Source organism: Melozone crissalis, unplaced genomic scaffold, assembly GCF_028551555.1.
Source record: "Melozone crissalis strain CALT ecotype California unplaced genomic scaffold, PUWL_Pcris_2 ptg000005l_1, whole genome shotgun sequence".
NCBI lineage: Eukaryota > Metazoa > Chordata > Aves > Passeriformes > Passerellidae > Melozone > Melozone crissalis.
Window position 1 is genome coordinate 46,241,259 of NW_026535783.1, and position 16,970 is coordinate 46,258,228.

General features: G+C 36.2%; 1 protein-coding gene across 2 annotated transcripts in view; it reads right to left on the reverse strand.

Annotated features, from left to right (window-relative positions):
- The window catches only part of JAK2 (Janus kinase 2), an 82,434-nt gene that overhangs the window by 29,701 nt on the left and 35,763 nt on the right, over positions 1–16,970 (reverse strand). Inside the window, exons 1-7 of one of the 2 annotated variants that reach the window (XM_054284650.1) lie at positions 14,579–14,668; positions 10,118–10,368; positions 5,585–5,708; positions 4,680–4,797; positions 4,130–4,275; positions 2,647–2,968; positions 774–893 (exon numbers count right to left, since the gene is read on the reverse strand). In XM_054284650.1, coding sequence (XP_054140625.1) covers positions 774–893; positions 2,647–2,968; positions 4,130–4,275; positions 4,680–4,797; positions 5,585–5,708; positions 10,118–10,337 — 1,050 coding nt within the window. In that variant the 5' untranslated portion in view covers positions 10,338–10,368; positions 14,579–14,668. Of the gene's footprint in view, positions 1–773; positions 894–2,646; positions 2,969–4,129; positions 4,276–4,679; positions 4,798–5,584; positions 5,709–10,117; positions 10,369–14,578; positions 14,669–16,970 lie in introns of those variants that run through there. The other variant, XM_054284658.1, reaches the window with a different exon arrangement.

The following is a 16,970-nucleotide window of genomic DNA, read 5'->3' on the forward strand; positions in this document are numbered from 1 at the left end:
TAGGATTTTTTATTCTCATTACGCTACTCTGAAACAAATTCAAATAATTTCCCCAAGTCAATTCTGTTTTGTCCATGATGGTTAATACGTCAGCAATATCTATCCTTATCTTGACCCACAAGCCTTTCATTGCATTTTCTCTCCTCTGTTCAAGCTGAAGAGAGGAGTGATTAGAGCAGATTTGGTGGGCACCTCGTGCCCAGCCAGGATCAGCCCACCCCACAATTCTGTGATAGTTATACCTGCTAGAAAGCCTAACTCAAATGCAAGGTTGTAGTTCAAGTAAAAAGCTTTTTATATTTGGGCATAAAATACTTTCTTAAGATCTTCTTCAAAGAATTGTACACAGTAAAAGCAGTAACATTAATTTTGTCCTGATACTTATTTTGTATCTTCTTTCTTCAGAACATTTTGAAGCCTTTTTGAATGTGTTGGTCTCTAGCAGACAGCTTATCAGGACACCATGGAAACAGCACACTTGAGAAATGAAACCATGGACTCAGGTTTAAGACTAATAAACAAAAGAACCAATCTGTGTACCAGAAATTTTCCTCAGATATAAACATCTATTTCTATTTCATTTCAAGCACGTAGCTTTGAATGCAGAAAACCTTTAGTGTTCTGATAACACGCCTTACACTGCTAATAGTGTTTAGTTTTATGTCATGCTTAATTAACATAGTCATGGATTATATAATACTATGCACACAATAATCACACAGCTTGCTCAAAGCAGTATCTATTAGAAAGAACAGGAACCAAAGTAAACAGACCAGATTCTTGCTGTCTTGTTTGTGAATGGTGACAATTCTTCTCTCACTGGAGCCTTCTTGGCTCGCTTGTTTAATGCTGACATCAATGATATCAGGAAAATCACAGTATGTTTGTAAATCCTGCAACAAATATCATACAATTTCAGTAATAACATAAACGGCAATTAAAAATTCTCACCTATTTGCAGCATTGGAACTTCTACAACTCTGAACTCATAAGCTAACAACAAAGAGGATTATAAAACCTTAAACATGCCATTACAAGCAAATAAAGCATTTTTTCCTTTATGGAATCATCCCTAGGAACATAAATTGAAGAACAGACAGAGATCCAGGAACCATGACCAGAAATATCCACATATGGGCTTGGGTTTTTATCATTGTAGATATTTCTTCACTCTGTAGTATTTTATGAACAGTAGAACATTTAGACTACTTTTGTGAGAAGGGTTTTTTTTTTTGTGAGCTTATTATTGGTATCCTGATTAAACAGGTTTAGAAAGCCCGTTAACAATACAAAATGTCATAACTGCATTCAGAGTGATACAAGCTGCAAATCTAGCTGGATGAAGAAAAAGTGTATGGTAGTCCTCTCAGTCCTACCTACTTGCTCTTCTGGTTGGTGAAAATGTAAACTTGCAAAACAAATTTCTTCACAATCTACTCCACCCATATATGGCATTACATACAAATAAATAAAAATTATTTTTCAGTTCAGTATCTAAATAACAATTCATCAGTAAAGCTTACTGAAACGAGTTACAATCATGTTTACAAGCATCCATATTAATTAATCCAGTTTTCAAAACCAACTTTATACATAGTTTCTTTACCAGTGAAAATATATGCAGTGTCTGTCAATAATATGATGATTACATTTTATTTATGAAAAAATAATTTGACAATCTATACAAAAACATCATTCATTCAAACACTATGCCTACTAAAGGCTTGGTTGCCAAGCTCAAACAGCATAGTATGCACACACTGTGTACACCTAAAACTGGAAATTGCAGAATCTGACATTTATGACAGCTCCTGTCAGAGCACTTTGCATTTACAGGAAAATCAGGGAAGGCAGAGGGCTGATACATAGCAACTATTAATGAAGTAATTGTCAATCTACAAATATTCCAACACCACACTTCAAAAAATATGGGCATGTAATCAGATTTACTTTTTGCTAAGTATTGAAAAAACCCACTAGCATATAGCATTTTTTACAAATTATTACAGCACACTATAGAAATGCAACTTTTTGTACTTTGGTCTTGTCTGCTACATATTACAAATCAAAATTACCAAACCAATGCAATGATTTTGAAAAGAACACATATACTCCAGTTTGCCTTTACTTTTACCTCTGCATAACTCCCACACTCTCAATGTACACTGTTTTGAGTTTCTATCGAGTTTTGGTAAACTCAACATAATGAACAGTCGTGATGGGAAATCTCACACACACACGCACAAAAAATAATACTGATAAATAAAAATGCAGCAGTACATGATTACTAGCGCTTATAGGAACCACTAAGCACCTATTCCTGAAGAAAGACTATAGGGACTCCACTATCACACAGATGTCATTTTAAATTTGCTGAGACACTGGTAGGTGTCTAACTGCAGCAGGAAAGATATAGAATTTGCCTCTTGTTTGGAGTCCTTAGATCACAGCTTTCAAAGAAGATTTGGGGAATTTCTGCATTTTATCTACACCTGGGGGCACGGTCATTACATTTTCACATTTTTTATATGCCATTGTGAAGTAAAATTTGCCTACCAACTTTGCTTGAGGTAAATCAGAACTTCTAAAACAAGCTTACTACTCTGTTCCATAACAAGTAATTAAAATAATTTTTTTTAAAATTACCTGCTCTCCAAGTGTCTCACAGTCTTTAAGTTTTCCCCTTGAACACTGAATTCCACCATTTCCAGTTATTACAACGGTTGCAAAACTTTCCTCTCCAGAAGGACCTCCACCAGGTTCTTTTACTTCAAAAACCTCTGAATAGAAGGCAGGCTGAAGGGTTTCCAGATTTATGAGATACTTAAGTTTCAAGTTTCTGGCAGTAGCTTTGCATTGGCCAAACTGTTGTATAAATTTGCGGAACCTGTACCTTATTCTTTTTCGTGTCAAAATGTGGTAGTCTTGGATTTTTGCTCGCACACACTTAGGTAAAAACATTTTGTAGCTGTGAATACATAACCAGACAAAAAAAGCTGCTAATTTTATCCATTAAATCCAGCAAAGATAAGTAGTTCTGTGCTAAACAAGTCAACATTGAAAACACCTTTACCTCTAAATGTACTGTTATTTTTACAACTGTAAGATAACAAAAATCCTTTCTTAGATCTGTAGTACATGCTTTCAGATAGAGCTTCCCTGCCATTTTCCATTTCTTCCTTCATTCAATTGCAACATAAACTACATAACGCCATTTTCCATAATTCAAAGATGTCTGTTCCTTCATTAGTGAAGTTCTAAGGTAAGGCAGCAGAAGTTACAAAATTGCTCTGTTTGGTGTAGAAATTGTAAAGAGGATACTGCATGTCAACTACGTGGATAAAGGACAGATTTCCTGGCTGAAAATACAGGTGGTAGAATAAAAAACTGTGGTTGGTTGTCACTGAAGTTCCTGTGTCAGGGGCAGAATTAACTCAGCTGGAGTAGAAGCTGATAGGATTGATACACCCAAGTGAGTTGATAAACTCAAGAAAGTTTAGCAGAGATCTGCCCAAGATGGTTAAGAGCCATGACATGAGAGAAGAGGCATATGGGAGCTTGATGTGTTCAGCCTGGAGAAAAGTAGGCTCAAGTATGGTGTTCTATTAATTGTCATCTACCAATACGAAAGGACAAGAGAGGATTATCAGTATCACAGAGGAGACTGATTAGGTACAGAGAAATTCTTTCACACTGACCATGGTCATGCAGAGGACAAAGGAGTTACAGGGGAATCTCCATATCTGGACATTTTTAGAACTTGACTGGATGAGGCCCTGAGTCCCTTCATCTAACTTTGAATTCGACCCTGACAGGAACAGGGGCTTGGATCTGATGACATACAGAAGTTGTCTCACCTAGAATTATTGCTTACATATTTTCTCACACAATAAGCTGCTGCCTTACCTTTCATCAAGAGAGACAAACCCATGTCTCCAAATCATGACTGGCCATCACAACACAATTTTTTAATTAGTTTCTATTTTACATAATAGATAAAATTATGTAACTATTTTACATCAACACATCAACTGCCAACAGGTGAACACCTTCTCCTAGACACTAATGCACAGAAATACAACGTTTAGGCAGGAGATAGATGTGAAACAGTTACAAATTACGGAATCACCTGACTGAATTGTAAATAGCCATTGGGGTTTGGTCTTTTTCTTTGGCCACTCTCATCATATCTAGAACAGCCATTCCAAGGCATTCTTCTTGTGTTTCGTGAGTAACAGGCATCTGTACCCATCCATCCAAAAAATCAGCTCGCCACTGAAAAAGAATGCAAGAAAGCAAATGAAACCTGGTGTACTGCTGCTTAACAAGAATGGAGGTTTGGGGTGCAGTTATTGGGGGAGCTGTGATTGTGTTGTTTGATTGTTTATACTTGGTTAGTTTAGAGTGTTTTATTGGCTTGGTTCTTTAAAGACTGAATGACCTACTTCATCCACAAAAAGATGTACTTATTCATAAGGAATACCAGCTGCTATCATGCTTAGAAGCACTGTTTTGAACTTCATTTCTCCAAATACACAATAGGGCATGGAATTTAATTTCCAGCTTGAGAGGGCTTCAGGCTTTCAAGAGCCTACAGAGTTACTAGGAGAAGATGGAAAGGGAATAGATGCTAATAACCCTCACCAATCTGCATTTAAAAACAGGAGAGCAAAGCATACCTGTGCGAATAGGTAAGACATGACAAGATCATCAAGGACGGGGCTTTCTGCGCCTCGAAGAACGCCATACCGGTATGCTCTGTTGCTGCCACTGCAATACCAGTGGGGAAAATAAAACCTGGTAGGAAATAAATTCAAGCAAATGTTAATAAACAGATATTTTGGTTACCAGTATCAGACATTACTGCTCTCAAATACATGTAACTAGTGCTGCTGATCTGGAGGAGCACTATGAAACCCCAGTTACTCAATGAAGACTTCAGATCCAGTTCTTGATGTTTTGAAGTACTATAGTACTCTAGCAAGGTGATCAACTGTACTGAGAGGAATGAGAACCTTTGCTAAGTTATTCTCATTAATCAGAATACAGAGAATTTTATTAGTGCCTTCCAGTTTCCTTTGAAACAGTTCCCAAAAAACCGCTCAGGCCAAATTATATAATGTAAATAAATTAGGCAGTTTACAAAAGGAAAACTGTGACTGCAGTTTTAGTTGTCCACATTCAATTATAAGGTTAGTGAAAAATGGCTGTATTGCAGAAACATGTCTGACTATGCAGGACAATTACTCTGCATTTCAGAAACTAATACTTATTTCAAACAGGCAAGCACAGAGGAGATGAGATGTATCACTATTATGAAAGCTTTTTACTTCTATTGTGTTTTTGTTGTTTGTTTCTTCAATCTGACACTGGTTAACATATTGGATAGAGAAAATTAATAAAGTACACATAATTCAAATCACTCCAGTATTTTTGATTCTTTTAGCTCCCTGTTTTCCAGAAAAAGCCAGCAATCTGTCCATAACTTCTAAGAAACTACAGTTCAACTAAATATCATACTGGTTGTGTTCTCTCACACAGTCTTGTTTTATCATGAAAAGTGCACAACATTTTATTTAATTACCTTATCCGGTAAATTAGGATGAGCCTGGTTGTTTCATCCACATGGAAGATGTGATTTGGGGGATACCACATTCTGTCTGTTTCACTCATCAGTGCAAACATGTTATGATACACCGGCATGATACCTACATGAGGAGCAGAGAAGCAAATATCAGCAGGAAACAGTTTTCACAAAATATTTTTAAAATATTGTGGGTTAAAAGCAGCAGATTGCCACAGTGCTCTACTACTACGGGCAACAGGTATCAGTACTGCCAACAACACTGCAATTACAATCCCATAACCTGCAGGCTGCTTTGCTGGTTAAATTTTTCATTCTTCCTTTATGCTGTCTGACTGAAGACCATGTTCACCTGTTGTCCTATACTCACTGTTAGATAACAAGATTTTCTCATTTTCTCTGTATGGCATTTAATAAAATGTCTTCTTAGCCTCCCAGTTTAGAAACAGGTTACAACAGTAGATTTCTTTTCCTGCCTTTTCAAAATCAGATCATTTGATTTGAGCATTGATTTTACAACTAAGAATTGATTTTAAGATTTTAGACTGATAAAAATTAGAAGTAAAGCAATAGAAAGAAAATTGTAGTGACTAGGACAACCACTAGCCATTTCCATATTAGTAACTCAGTTTGCAACAAACCCAAACATATACTGTTAAAATAAAACAGAACTGGAAAATATTATTTTCCCTCAACAACTTTGATTTATGCTAATGGTAACTGACAAGCAATCCTACTTAATCAGAAACTAAAAAAATCAGTTGAGCATCAACTCTTCACCAGCACCAGAATTTTAATTTGACTTTAATGTTCCCAGCTGAAACATAGCCTACGACTCAGCATTGTACTGTGCTGCAGTGTTATGCCTCCCTGTGATGCCAGTGTTAGATCTGGAAAACAGGTTAACTGCCTGAAAACTAACAGCACAAAAGGATGAACTGCAGGTATTGACACACATATTCTGAAGACAGAAAGAGACACAGGTCGAAAGGCCAGAGAGTAGGATGAAAAATTACAATGTTAAAGTTACAGTAGGTCATATCTAAAGGAAACTTTACATTAAAACAATATACTTTGGGGTAAGAAGGCAAAAAAAAAAAAAGGAAAAACACATAACTCATAACTTGGATGGATCAAACATGTAATACTGCACCATAAATTTGCAACATTTAGAATTATAGCCAATCTTTCAGTTACTTATCCCTTCAGTTTTATTCCTGTGGGGGATTGGTTTTGTTTTGGTTTCCCTTTCATTGCCTTTTTAATGCTTTCCGTTTCTCTAGTTTCCTGTAAGTCTGTGACTCCTTTTCTTAGAAAATCATATGTTAAAACCTGCAGTTCTGGTATGTTTTGTAGAGCTTTGGTTTAAGAAGGTGTCAGATGATTAGCCTACAGATTTCAGCAGTTTAATCTTCACAAATACACAACAGAACTCTAGTTCTTAGCCCTCTTACTAGACCCCTATAGAGGCAAACCCTTTTCTGTATCAAATTTAATAAGCTAGTTGCTGTTTAAGACTGAAATATGTTTTATTCCAAAGGGTTATGTGGTTTTATATGTGGAATTGGTTGGTTGTTTCTTCTGATTGTCTTACATGCTGTTTAGATGCGATGAAAGAAGTGTGGGGTCTGCCCCTTTCAGTAGTTACCTACATGTGTTTCAGAACAGAAAAAGAAATAACGGAGGTTTTTTTTCTGCTGGTTTCTTGTGAGAATTTCAATTCCTTCATTCTAAGTCTTTGAGCAGGGGTGTTGGTATTTTGCCTTTTCCCAGAATTCTTTTGTCTCATAACATCATTTTAAGTTACTTTTATTGTCATTACCTGTTTGGCATTAGGAACCCCTTCTCCCACACAGTATATTTTCATAAGAAAAAATAAAAAACAGGAAGTATAAATCACAACAAGCATGACACCACTATGAAATGTTAAAGTCAAGAAGAGTCTGCAATAGAAATACTGTTGTATGAAACTCTCAACTCAAGCGTGTAAGTTATTAGATATAAAAAGATGAAAGCAATTAGTTGAATGATTAATAAAAGTCTCAAATTTTTGATATAAAAAGTCTAATACATACATTAGTTCTCATACAGTTGGAAGTAAACTGTTTAAAACTTATATAGCCCTGCATATACCATTGCTTGCCTTTTCTGACATAAAAATAGTATCTTGCATTATCATTCATACAAAGTGCAGGCTAACCAAACCCTAAACATCACATTCAATGCCACGATCCTGTCAACAAAATGGTTTCTGAATAGTCAATCAAAGCTTCTATTTCTTTTCCTGGAAAAACAGAATTGCCCAGAGTTCTGATTAATTCATTCCCCAGCTAGTGGGGGAGAGCAGGGGGGCTGCATGTTCTGGGCGGATTTTCAGGAAAGGCTATCACCTAAAGGAAGACAAACAAAGAAAAACCAAACAACAACACAACCTCACAATAACAAGCAAACACACACACACAAACACACACACACACATACACATGAAAAAAAACCCCTGAAACCAAACAAAACCACTGAACAAAAAAACCAACCCTCAGTGAACAGTTACAGTCAATGACAACTCTGAGCTACGTGAACACTGAGTCATGTCAATTCTGGAAATTCAGCATGCATAGAATTCCCTTGTTAACAGCACGGAATCTCTTCTTGAGCATAGAAGCAAAGAGTACAAATCATAACATTATGCAATGCACTCTCTGCCTTGAAAACATTTCATTGACTGCAAACATTGCCACCATTTGTCACATTAAATGCTTTGAAACAGTGCTTTTACTTACTTATCATTAAAAACTCTCTGCCATTTTATGGTTTTCCAAGAGAGATCAGAATTTTTCAAGGGTTGTATCATGGAAATTCTGATAAATTGCAAATTTGCAATTCAGATGGGTGAGAATTAAAATGAAGATACACCTAACACAAAGATTCTGCAACCGCCTGAATGATTTCTCTAATATATTTCATTTCCATCATCAGTTAGTTCCTCTAATACCACTCTCCCCCTCAGGCTAAGAACAATACCTTTTCTTCAATTTGATGCGACATTTCTAATCTTTTACTTGGCAATTAACTAGCTAACATGCAAGAACTGAACCATGACTAACTCATCGATTGAAATTTAATTTCAAGACACCTTATTTATTTTTGCATTTCTGCTTGGAAAATGTGATAGTCACTTTTATGTACAGTTTTCCTTATAAAAATACAAACCCACAAAAATGTTTATATTTATTATATTTTCCCAAACCAGAAAACTGTTTTTAAATAAAGTTTAAAAAAAAAATGGCCAAGCTTTTGCATGCATGTATGAAACTGGCAGAAAAATATTTAGACAGACTAATATTTTTATAGCCAGTACATACCAGATATAATGGATCTAATGTCAAGTTAGCAGTGACTGGAAAATTTTCAATTGTTTGAACTGTTTAAAAGATATGTAACGAGACTCTCTGACTGCTGATGTTTGCCTAGATCCAGTCCTGCTTTGCCTCCAACAGCAGTCATACTTGGATATAATCAGCTCTGCTATCAAAAGATCCATCAGTTGTTCAGATCACAAAATTCATTAACAATTACCAAATTGGTTATATTTCAGTCTTGCTTACTACCCAGATCATTCCCTTCTTAACCAAGTATTCTGACTCACAGCTTACTCCTGAAAGATGAGTCTTGCAAACAAACATTACATGACAGTATGGAGTCATATGTGTTCTGCTGTACAACCAAAAAATCCTCTCAGAAAAAAAAAAAAAAAAAAACCAATGAGAAGCAATGCCTTATGATTTAAGCAAAAATGGTTGCTATGAAAGAGAAAAAAGAACAAAAAGATAATCCCTTTCATACCCAGAGATTATAGGAAACGAATTTGTTTTATTAAAAAATTCAATGTACTTTTGCAAAGAAAGATGTATGCACAAAATGCATATTTGAATTATTTTACTACAGATTTCAGCCCTGGTGTATGTTAGACTCTACGTAAATGCAACGATTCAAAGGCATTCTTGGATATCAATGTATTATTTATTTACATTATACCACCCTGTTATTTACATACTTTATTTCCTAGACCATTACAAAGAGCATCAACCACACACACAAGCATTCATGTTATATCTAACAGAACAGTTTCCTTCTGCAAAGTGATTAAGCATGAATATTATACAACATATGCACATAACTTCCAGGACCAATGTGTTTTGCAGGGCTGCATGAGGAAGTAATTCATGCTATTTGCAGCTCCTGCTATGATTTACTATTCAAACTGTATCTTAGCTCAATGAAAGAAGACTTTCAGTTACAGGATGGTATACCTTTAATTTGTTTGAAAAAACATGGCAGTCACCCAATTCAGCTTCACAACCATTCTAATGGGAACAGTTTTACAGCCTGCTGCTAACTACATCTGACAGAACAGTGAAATTAGCACTTCAGTCTAAATGCCACCATTTTTATGAGCTTTGGATTGTTGAAAACTTTCTTGTAGGAAGTTGGATTTCATGGCTTTATTAGATAAACTGTTAGGTATATACTTACCACAAGCTTTACAGGCAACAGCACAAATCTCTTCTGCAACATATTCTCCAGCTGAAAATTGAAGGTAATCTCCTTCTGTCTTCCCAGGAGAATGATAAAGGTACACTTGAAGCAATGGTTCTGTCTGCTTGGGTGCACTGCTATTTCCACGGACGTCACCATTCTGGTGGACAGTAGAAGTTGCTGTACTTTCCATATTTGTCATTGTAAGACAAGCCATAGTTTGTTCTGGTTCTGTTCAGAGCATCTGTCTGAAAGAAATGTTAGAAATACTTCTTGACTAACTGTTCTTGGTATTATTTGTAATATTCATGTTCAGTGACAGTACTGTTCTGACATTGAAAAATCATTAAAACTTGAAGACAAGCAAATAGCTTAGGTGATTTATGAAAAGCTACGTTTCTCTTCAATTTACTACACAGCCCTAGAGGAAAAGCAACTGACACTATTAGAGGAAAAAACAAAATATAAACTTGGGAGTCCAGATAGAGGATTATCACTTCTCACTGGATTTTAGACAGCATGTGCTCACCTGCAACATGCTAATTAAACCTGAAAGCCAAAAGAATTGTTTTGATGAGATCTGTACAACTCATTTTACTCCCAATTTAAATTTAGAAGACAAAAAAAAAACTAGCACTGATGAAGAGAAGGATAGAAAAAGCACCTTGCAGGTGAGTTTTCCTTGTAAGCAGACACTTCAAAAAAGTGCTGAGGTGAGAATCTAACAGACATGGTTTACACCTAGGAATGGGAGATCTTCCAAGACCACCTTCTTTCAGAAAAAAAAATCATTTAATCTGCCATCAAAATAACAGTCCTCTCTGATAAATGTAATCAAAGAAGATTAATAATGTAATAAATAACCACAGATATATCTGATAATGAAAAAAAAGTTTAAAAATATGAGATTAGACAGCATATTCCAAAAGCCAGTTGAAGAATATCTCTGCTTCTCTGTGACTGCATCATAATTTTAATTGGTATAATCCCTGCTTAAAGACAAAAGCTTAGATAACAGTCAAAAAGCTTGCTTTTTATTAGAAGTTATTTCAAGTAGCTACCACCTGGAATTCTGCATTTCTTATTCTGAAAATGCAGAATAGGTTCAAACAAGACAATTAAAAATATTTTATTTTTTAGAATCAAAGTATGGTTTGGGCCACAATAATGTTGCCCTGACGCCTCCTTCTCTTTGAGCTGAACAACTCCAACTGTCTCAGTCCTTCCTCACATGCAGAGGCAATCCAGCCCTCTGATTGTTTTTGTGGCCCTTCTCTGGACTCACTCCAAATGTGCTAGGGGCCCCAGAGCTGGACACAGGACTCCAAGTGCAGTCTCACAAAAACACACCAGAGGAGGAGAATCACACCCCTTGACCTGCTGGCAATGCTTCTGTGAATATGGTGAAATTGGTTTTCTGGGGTGCCAGTGCATATTGCCAGCTCACATCTCAGTTCTTCTCTACCAGGATCCCCAAGACTTCACCCGCAGGGCTGCTCTCAAATCCATTCACCCTCCAGCCTGTACTGATCCTGGAGATTGCACTAACCTAGATGCAAGACCAGGTGCACTTGGCATTGTTGAACTTCATGAGTTTCCCATGGAATCACTTCTCAGGTCTGCCAAGGGGCCTCTGGATTGGTGTCCCTTCCCTCAGTCCCTTCAACTGCACCAGTCAACTTGGTGTCATTCCCAAACTCACTAAGGGTCTACATGTTGCTGCTTAATATACTGAATGGTTAATAAAGTTATTGTACTTGAAAATGTAAATGTCTGAGTTAAAAATATGTTCATTGTTCTGCATAGGCATATGTGTTACATTCTTAATGCATTATTTTCAACAGCTTTTGTTTGTATTGAATTATGTTGCTTTATCAGGAAAGAACTGCTTGGAACATATTCTGGAGTTTTTAAAAAAATTTTCTGTTCCTAACTAGAATTATCTATTATTAATGTGGGCTTAGAATTATCTAAGAGTATTAATTAATGTGGGCTAAAGATGATGTGTGCTATGGAAACCACAGCAGTTATATCAGCAGGAAAAAAATGCTGAACATCTTAAATAAGGAAAACATTAACTTAATGAGTTTTGAGATGACAAAAATATTCAATTATATAAACAAGAGGATAAGACTGTGTTACCATTATGCTAATTCTGGGGGAAAGAGCAAAGAAAAAAGATACCATCACCAAGTGAAAAATCTATTCTTTTACTTCCCAAACTAAGCAACACAAAGAACCAGTGTGTTATAGATATTTAAACAAGAACGTCTAGACACAAATGTCATTCACTACATTGCTTAGGCCCTTATGTAGGGGATACACAGATTTCCTGTGCCTCATTTACAAAGCCAACCACCTTTAACTGAAAAGATATGTGCTTTTAGCTCCAAAGGTAGCACAGGTAACAAGTCCATGTTTAACTAAGGAAAAAAAGCATTCCTCCTCACTCAACAAGGAATAATCATTTTTTAGAAGAAAAAAAACACCACATGACTATAAACATTATATTTTAAAGATTTCTCACTACCTTTGTCAACATTATGCAAGACATAATGCTTGTGCTCTACAACTTGCTTTTATATAAAACATTCACAGCTTTAATACCACAGAGGGCCATCTTTAATTACTACATCTTTAATTACTACAGTAGTTTTCCCAAAATACTCCAAAATTAACCCTCTTTTTATTCAAACCTTAACCTGAACTGATAGATTTTTCATTGGTCACTCAGCTTTATGTCTATCCAAAACTGAATGGAAATGTAATTTGCCAACCTAACTGAAAACTTGTCCAGTTTCAGAAGTGTACTAAACAAATGTGCTTGTGCCTGCCTCTCCTTTATAAAGTCTGTGCATTTACAACATATTTGTCCTTTCAAAAAACTCCCATCATTCCCTCTTTGTTTCCGTAATAAAAAAATCGATAAACCAAGAAGGGAACCTTGCCTAATCACACCTAAGAATGTGAAATAGCAATAAAATGCAGTAAAAAATGCTAAGTAAATACTTTGTTGCGCTAATTTCAAAGAGTCCATGTGACAATGTGAAAAAAAACTCAAGAGACACTATTTGTAAAAAAGTGACATCACTTCAAAATAATTAACTTACAAGTTTGTCTTTTATGTTTAAGTGCAGACAAAGCAGGTGAAACCAAGAAATAGTCCTACATTATCTTCTTCACTGAAAATAGAAAACATGTTTTCTTGGCCTCTTACATGTTTACATGTAAGTAAAGCAGTTTTATGGGCAGATTCTCACGTGCAAAGTAACTGAAACACAAGGTCACCACTGACTGGTGAAAACAAAACAAAACTCCTTTCATTTGATTTTCTCACCAGACAAGTCTCAAATTGGACACACTTAGTTTTCCCTGCTTTGATCCATTCAGAGACCACTATCTTAGCACAACAGAAACACTAAACATGACAAAAAAATTAACTGCTGTGGATCTAGTATATTTAAAATATGACCTATTCTTCTGATGGAGCTAAGCATTTTGAGACTAAATATACTGGGAGACAATAGCCCATCTGTTCGCAGAACTCACTGACTATAATTTTCTGGGGTATATGTATTTGTTCATGTTGTAATTCAAAATAATTTCTGTGTTTTTGTAAAGAATGTAAATAATTCTCACTGTTTTATGAAAGGATTTAACATATTCAGAAAGCAACTTTTGTAGATAAGTTACTCGGTACCAAAAAGGTATTTGTTTGAACAACAAAAGCCCCTATACCAAGTCCAAAAACATTTTAGAGTGGATGTCTGACATAACGAAGGCTCAATAAAAAAATTGGCTGAACCAATTATCCAAGTAATAAATAGGAATAGGTAACAAAGTCTGAGGTAAGGATAATGTTTTGGAGATAACAACTACTAGCTGTAAGAGATGTGATTCTGGTACTGATGAACAGAGAATTTGATTCAATAGAATTATTTTATATTCCTAATATAGATAATATTTTAAGCCATGGCTTCCAAAGGATAAGATTAATCATTCTATACATTGCTCTAACCACAATCACCAGCATCTACAACAGAACATGTCTACATACAATTCTTTGTTGATGTTTGTATCAGCAATGCACCCGAAAATTATTTTCACCAGCCACACTGTGCTGCAGTAATTCAGTAATTTTAAGTCAACCATCAAGAAAATGGTTAATGAAATCGAAAATCATGACTCACAGAAGACGTTTCACTAAAACATGGAGGACATACAAAATTCTCACAATTTAATAATATACATCATTCACAGCCTTCAAAAGATTGGCTTTCAACTTACAGGGTTTCTTTTTGGGGAGGGGGTGGCGGGAGCATTTGAGGCCACAGGTGGCTCTTGAAGGGAAGCCTCCTGAGCCAGAGTCTTTAGCCATACCACTTCAAATGTATAATTTCAAAGGTTTAAAAATGAGAGCATCCTCTCACTACAGATAAATCCTCAACAGTTAATTACCTTTTTATCACTTGGGAAATCTCTGTACTAAACATGGGAGTGAGGAAGCCCTTTAAATAAGCATGTCACAAGACATCCACTTGCTGCAGGAATCCACAGAAAGTCAGACAAAGCAGGCACACATGCAGAGGTGGACCATAATGTATCTGCATTAAAAGTAAAATATTAAAAAAATGTTAATGGCTGTGAACAATACATAAGGCATGATTATTGAAGAAATCAAATCTTCTTTTAGATACAGATGAAGTGATCCCCTCCTGTCTTATTTGCCCAAATTCCTGTCATCTTTGCCAAGAACTTTTTAAATTTAGGCTTTTTTAAATACAAAATTTTTAAAAAAATTAAACCACATTTTTGGTACTGAGACTGCTTCTCAGTTCTAGCAAGAAAGTGGTATAGAAGCCAGATACCTAACTTCAAACATTATCACCAGGCTTTTTTGCACACGTTTTTCTTTTCTGTAAATACAGCACAACTTAAAAAAAAACTGCTGATGGCATTACATGGAGAAAATAGAAACGAAAAAGGGAAAGTAATCACAAAAAGAGACACGGTATGTTCACTTTATGTAATAAGCCACAACAATTAATTCTCTTTGAAAACTGACAACATCCACTCCTTTCAATTCATGTGGAAGTTAAGATCAACTGTCTTGCAGCAGGAAGGGCAAAGGCACACCCACCCTTTGCTGTCATTGCACAACACTTCTGTGGTTGCAGGAAACTATTTGAAAGTGCTTAAGCACAACAGCAGCTTCCTGCAGCAATGGAAAAAAATATATATTCCCTTTGTGACCCTCCCAACAGAGAAAGGGCCTGACAGAGGACCAAAAATTGATTTTAAAACTGAACAAAGGTGAGGGAAACAAAATGGAAGCTTGAAGGGGGCAGAATTCAGAATGGAGAACTCTTCAAATTTTATGTTGGATGACTCTTCAGACAGGTATCATCCTGAACAGGAGTGAAGACTTCAACACAGCTTCCTCAGTGTCATGTGCTGTGTTGACTGAGTGTATCACGAATACCACACTCCCTTCTTCCATCCCCAAAAAAGAACCCATCTCAGTGAGCAGTAAATTCAGCTTCTTTCCCCACAGAAGTCAGACTGGTGACAATGACTAGCATTTCTCCCCTTGCAATACTAGCTTTAGAGACAGACAGTTTTGCCTTGCTTGGACAGCTATGTATTTTGTACGCACCTCCTCCAAGTGCTTCAGACCACACCAGGATCTGATCTGAAGGTCAGCACAGTCAGCACAAGTTTTTTTCAGACCTGTGCTGAAATGCTGGAAGGAGAGAGGAAGGGTTGTTTGGGGGAGAGCTGTCTATCTCTGACCTACTGAGCACACATTCCGTGCACACTGATCTGAGAGCACGACCCTCAAACAAAGCAGAGAACAACCACCTGTTCATGCAGGTTTCAGATCAAGGGGCCTTGAGGGTATTCTAATTTATCTTCTATTTTTAAAGTACTGTTCCATGCTCAGAACTGCCTAGCATTTGTAAGTCCCAGTCAGGCTCCTGAATTTAACCAAAATTGCATGAAGATTTATCTATGTTTAACTATGTTGTTTTTCCACTAATCCAGCAGAATAAAGATTGCAACATTTTGAATACCTTCGACAATACTGTAGCTTGTGCTTCACAGGCAAAAAAAATCAATGAAGCAGCCTAATAGAAAATCTATTCTTCACATGACGAACAAAAATAATTGCTTGTTTATGAAGGAGCAGCTTACAGCTGTGAACAAGAAACATGGAAACTCAGAGATCAAAAACTCCAAGCTCAACAGGTACATGTGACATATTTCTCTCTTTCTCCCTCACCCCATCTACAGGATCTGCATTAAGGCCTTATAAAACTATTCAGTTCATACACTTACAGACTAAGTCTCATCTAAGACAAATTACTCCTTTAGAAGCAGAGCGGCTGCACCAATCTCACAGTGCACCACTTTGTCAGTGATCTAGCTCCTCTAGTTCCTCCTTCCTTCTATTTGTTCAAGTCTACACCATCTTACATTTCTGGTAGATGCAAGGATGTAAATGACAAATTCCAAAATGAACTTACGAGACTAATGAACCTCAGCCAAAATAAATTACTCCATCATCTCTGATTTGCCACTGTCTGCAAAGAGCACAATACAGCATTTGTTATTTCAACAAGTCTTCAGAACTGCTATAAATACAATTAATGTTTGTGCCTGTGTCACCAACTGCTCAGTTTACTAGTGAAAGAAGAAAGATTAAATAGTATTTTCTATTTACAAGCAAGGCCTTGAAGACATAGGCTGTCTCGCAATAACTCAGTATGTTTATTGCCAGTAAACCAAAGATGACAGCAATGCGCACACTGTCCATTTGCTTACATACATATCCTTCTTTCAAGAAATT